The 2,047-nt window shown below is 52.5% G+C and overlaps 1 protein-coding gene across 1 annotated transcript; it reads right to left on the bottom strand.

Annotated features, from left to right (window-relative positions):
* Positions 1–294: 294 nt before the first annotated feature.
* LOC145089912 (uncharacterized) lies at positions 295–624 on the bottom strand. Its single transcript, XM_079028293.1, has one exon. The coding sequence runs from the start codon at positions 622–624 to the stop codon at positions 295–297; it is 330 nt and encodes a 109-aa protein (XP_078884419.1).
* Between the last annotated feature and the right edge of the window lie 1,423 nt (positions 625–2,047).

The raw sequence follows: 2,047 nt of genomic DNA, 5'->3' as shown, positions 1-2,047 counted from the left end.
CTTGGGTGACTTGGTCGGCTGCTATTTCTCAGACACCGCATACACTTCTGGGCGGCAGCCGTGTCTATCGTCCTTGGTGAATGGTCGAAAGCGCGTCTGTGGTCTTCTTGCCTGGCCATAGTGCCTATCCCCCCCCCCCCCCCCCCGAAAATTCAGGTGAGTCGGGTTGTGATGTTTGGTCTCCATAGCATTTAGGTAAGCTTGCATGGCCGCTTCGCCGTATTCCTGCCTCAGATATCGTTCCACCATTTCCTTCAATTCGGCCCGTGTCAGGGGTTTCTTTCCCATGAGTTTCTATGACAAGGGGCCTGGCAGGAGTCCCCATGTGAAGGCGCCAGCTATGAGTCCTTCATCATGCCCTGGCACATCCAGTGTAGCATTTATGAACCTTGTGAAATATTCTCGTACAGTTTCCCCCTCTTTCTGTTTACAACCTATGATTGAATGAGAATCTCCCTTGTACTTGCGTAGCTGCATGAAGTTGGTGAGGAAGAGGTACTTGAGCTGATCAAAGTTTGAAATGCTGCCCGGTGGTAACGTCTTGAACCTTGTATCGGCGTTGCCATCGAGAGTCGTTGGGAAGTATGTACACCAGAACTTCTCATTAAGCTTCAACGACGTCATCGTCCATTCGTATGTGTCGATGTGGCTATTCGGGTCGGTGGTTCCATTTTATGTTTTGAGTGTCAGGAGCTTTGCTGTGTTTGGTATTTCATAATCCAACAACTCTTTAACAAATGGGGACGTTACACTACGGGAAAAACCATCTTGGCCTGGGACAATCGTCGGTCCCTGCTGATACTGATGGTTCATGCCATGCGGTGGCGGTGTAAGGTAGCCAGGACTTGGTCCGTAGAAGGGGTATGGCTAGAAGGGTAGCTGGAAAAGGTGATTGGAGGAGAAAGGGTGTATAGGAGTAACAGCGCTGACCGTTACCGGGTGTTGCAGGTTGCCGTTGGCGGGTATAGCTGGTCCGGTCCATGCACTGACCATTTGGTAGATGGATGTTGGGTGGTTTATCATGGCGTGCGCCAGCGGTGGCAACGCGGTCGTTGAACTCTATCCATTCGTCAGCTGGAATGACGACGGTGTTGCAAACGGCGACGAGGTGTTGGAAACGTGGTTCGAAGGAAACGTTGCTGGGTGGAGCAGTTGTGCCTGCTGTGTCGGCGGTGCAAGGAATGGTGGCATCTGAAGTTGTGTAGACGGAAGTGCCCCCACCGCTGTCATTCCTTGCCGGGAGAACGACGGTTGTTGAACATTTCCGACAACCGTTGTAGAACTTTCTTCACCCAAAATAGCCCTGTTGACCATTGTAGGCGGTGGTGTTTCGCCCAACGTTGTCATGGGACGTATGGGACTGACCGGTCGTCCCTCACTGCCGTTGGACGCCATTAACGTTTACTTTTGTGCTTTTCGTTTGTGTTCTTCGTCTCACAAATGGATGGCGCCAAATGATGCGACCTTGCTCCTGTTCTATCCACCTGGTGTTCTCCGGCGTTCAGTTATCACTGCAAGATCACAAAGAACAAAGGCCGTCAGCCGCTTTCCAGGAGGGGCTCCCGGAAGAACGCTCCGACGATCAAGTTAGAAGGTAATTAGGGTATGTGTATATTCTCCGGTAGGGATCCAGAGAACTTACCTCGTAGGTCTGAGAGTGTACCCTTTTATACCTAGCTCCCTTGCCTGATCCGTACCAGACAAGATCGCTTTTTCAGGAGACAGGATCAGGGGCGCTGATTGGAGAGTCGTGCGCCTTTAACCGTTAGGGTGCTCTTATTGGCTCTGACGGTATTGGGGCGATCTTCCTGCCTGTCTCTTGACAGTTTCTTTTGTCTTGGAGCTGGGAGCGTCTCTAGGCGGGCACGAGCCTTTTGCCTGTGCGTTCTGCTCCCAAGGATACTATCGGTCGCTAAGCCTGCTGGGTCAGGTCCGTTTGGCGTGCGCAAGCCTTTCGTCTGTGCCTTCCACTCCCGGGAGCCCTAGTGGACACTAAACCTGCTGGGCTAGGCCCGGTTGGCGTGTACGGCTCGTGCTTCTATCGTGC

The sequence above is a fragment of the Lactuca serriola genome, chromosome 2, assembly GCF_051521515.1.
Source record: "Lactuca serriola cultivar US96UC23 chromosome 2, Lser_US96UC23_V15, whole genome shotgun sequence".
NCBI lineage: Eukaryota > Viridiplantae > Streptophyta > Magnoliopsida > Asterales > Asteraceae > Lactuca > Lactuca serriola.
Note: the sequence above shows the minus strand (reverse complement) of the source record. Positions and strands in the feature narration are given on the sequence as shown.

Bases quoted from the DNA above. Each gene is read 5' to 3' on its own strand.
- LOC145089912 (XM_079028293.1), bottom strand. From the start codon at position 624: ATGACGTCGTTGAAGCTTAATGAGAAGTTCTGGTGTACATACTTCCCA.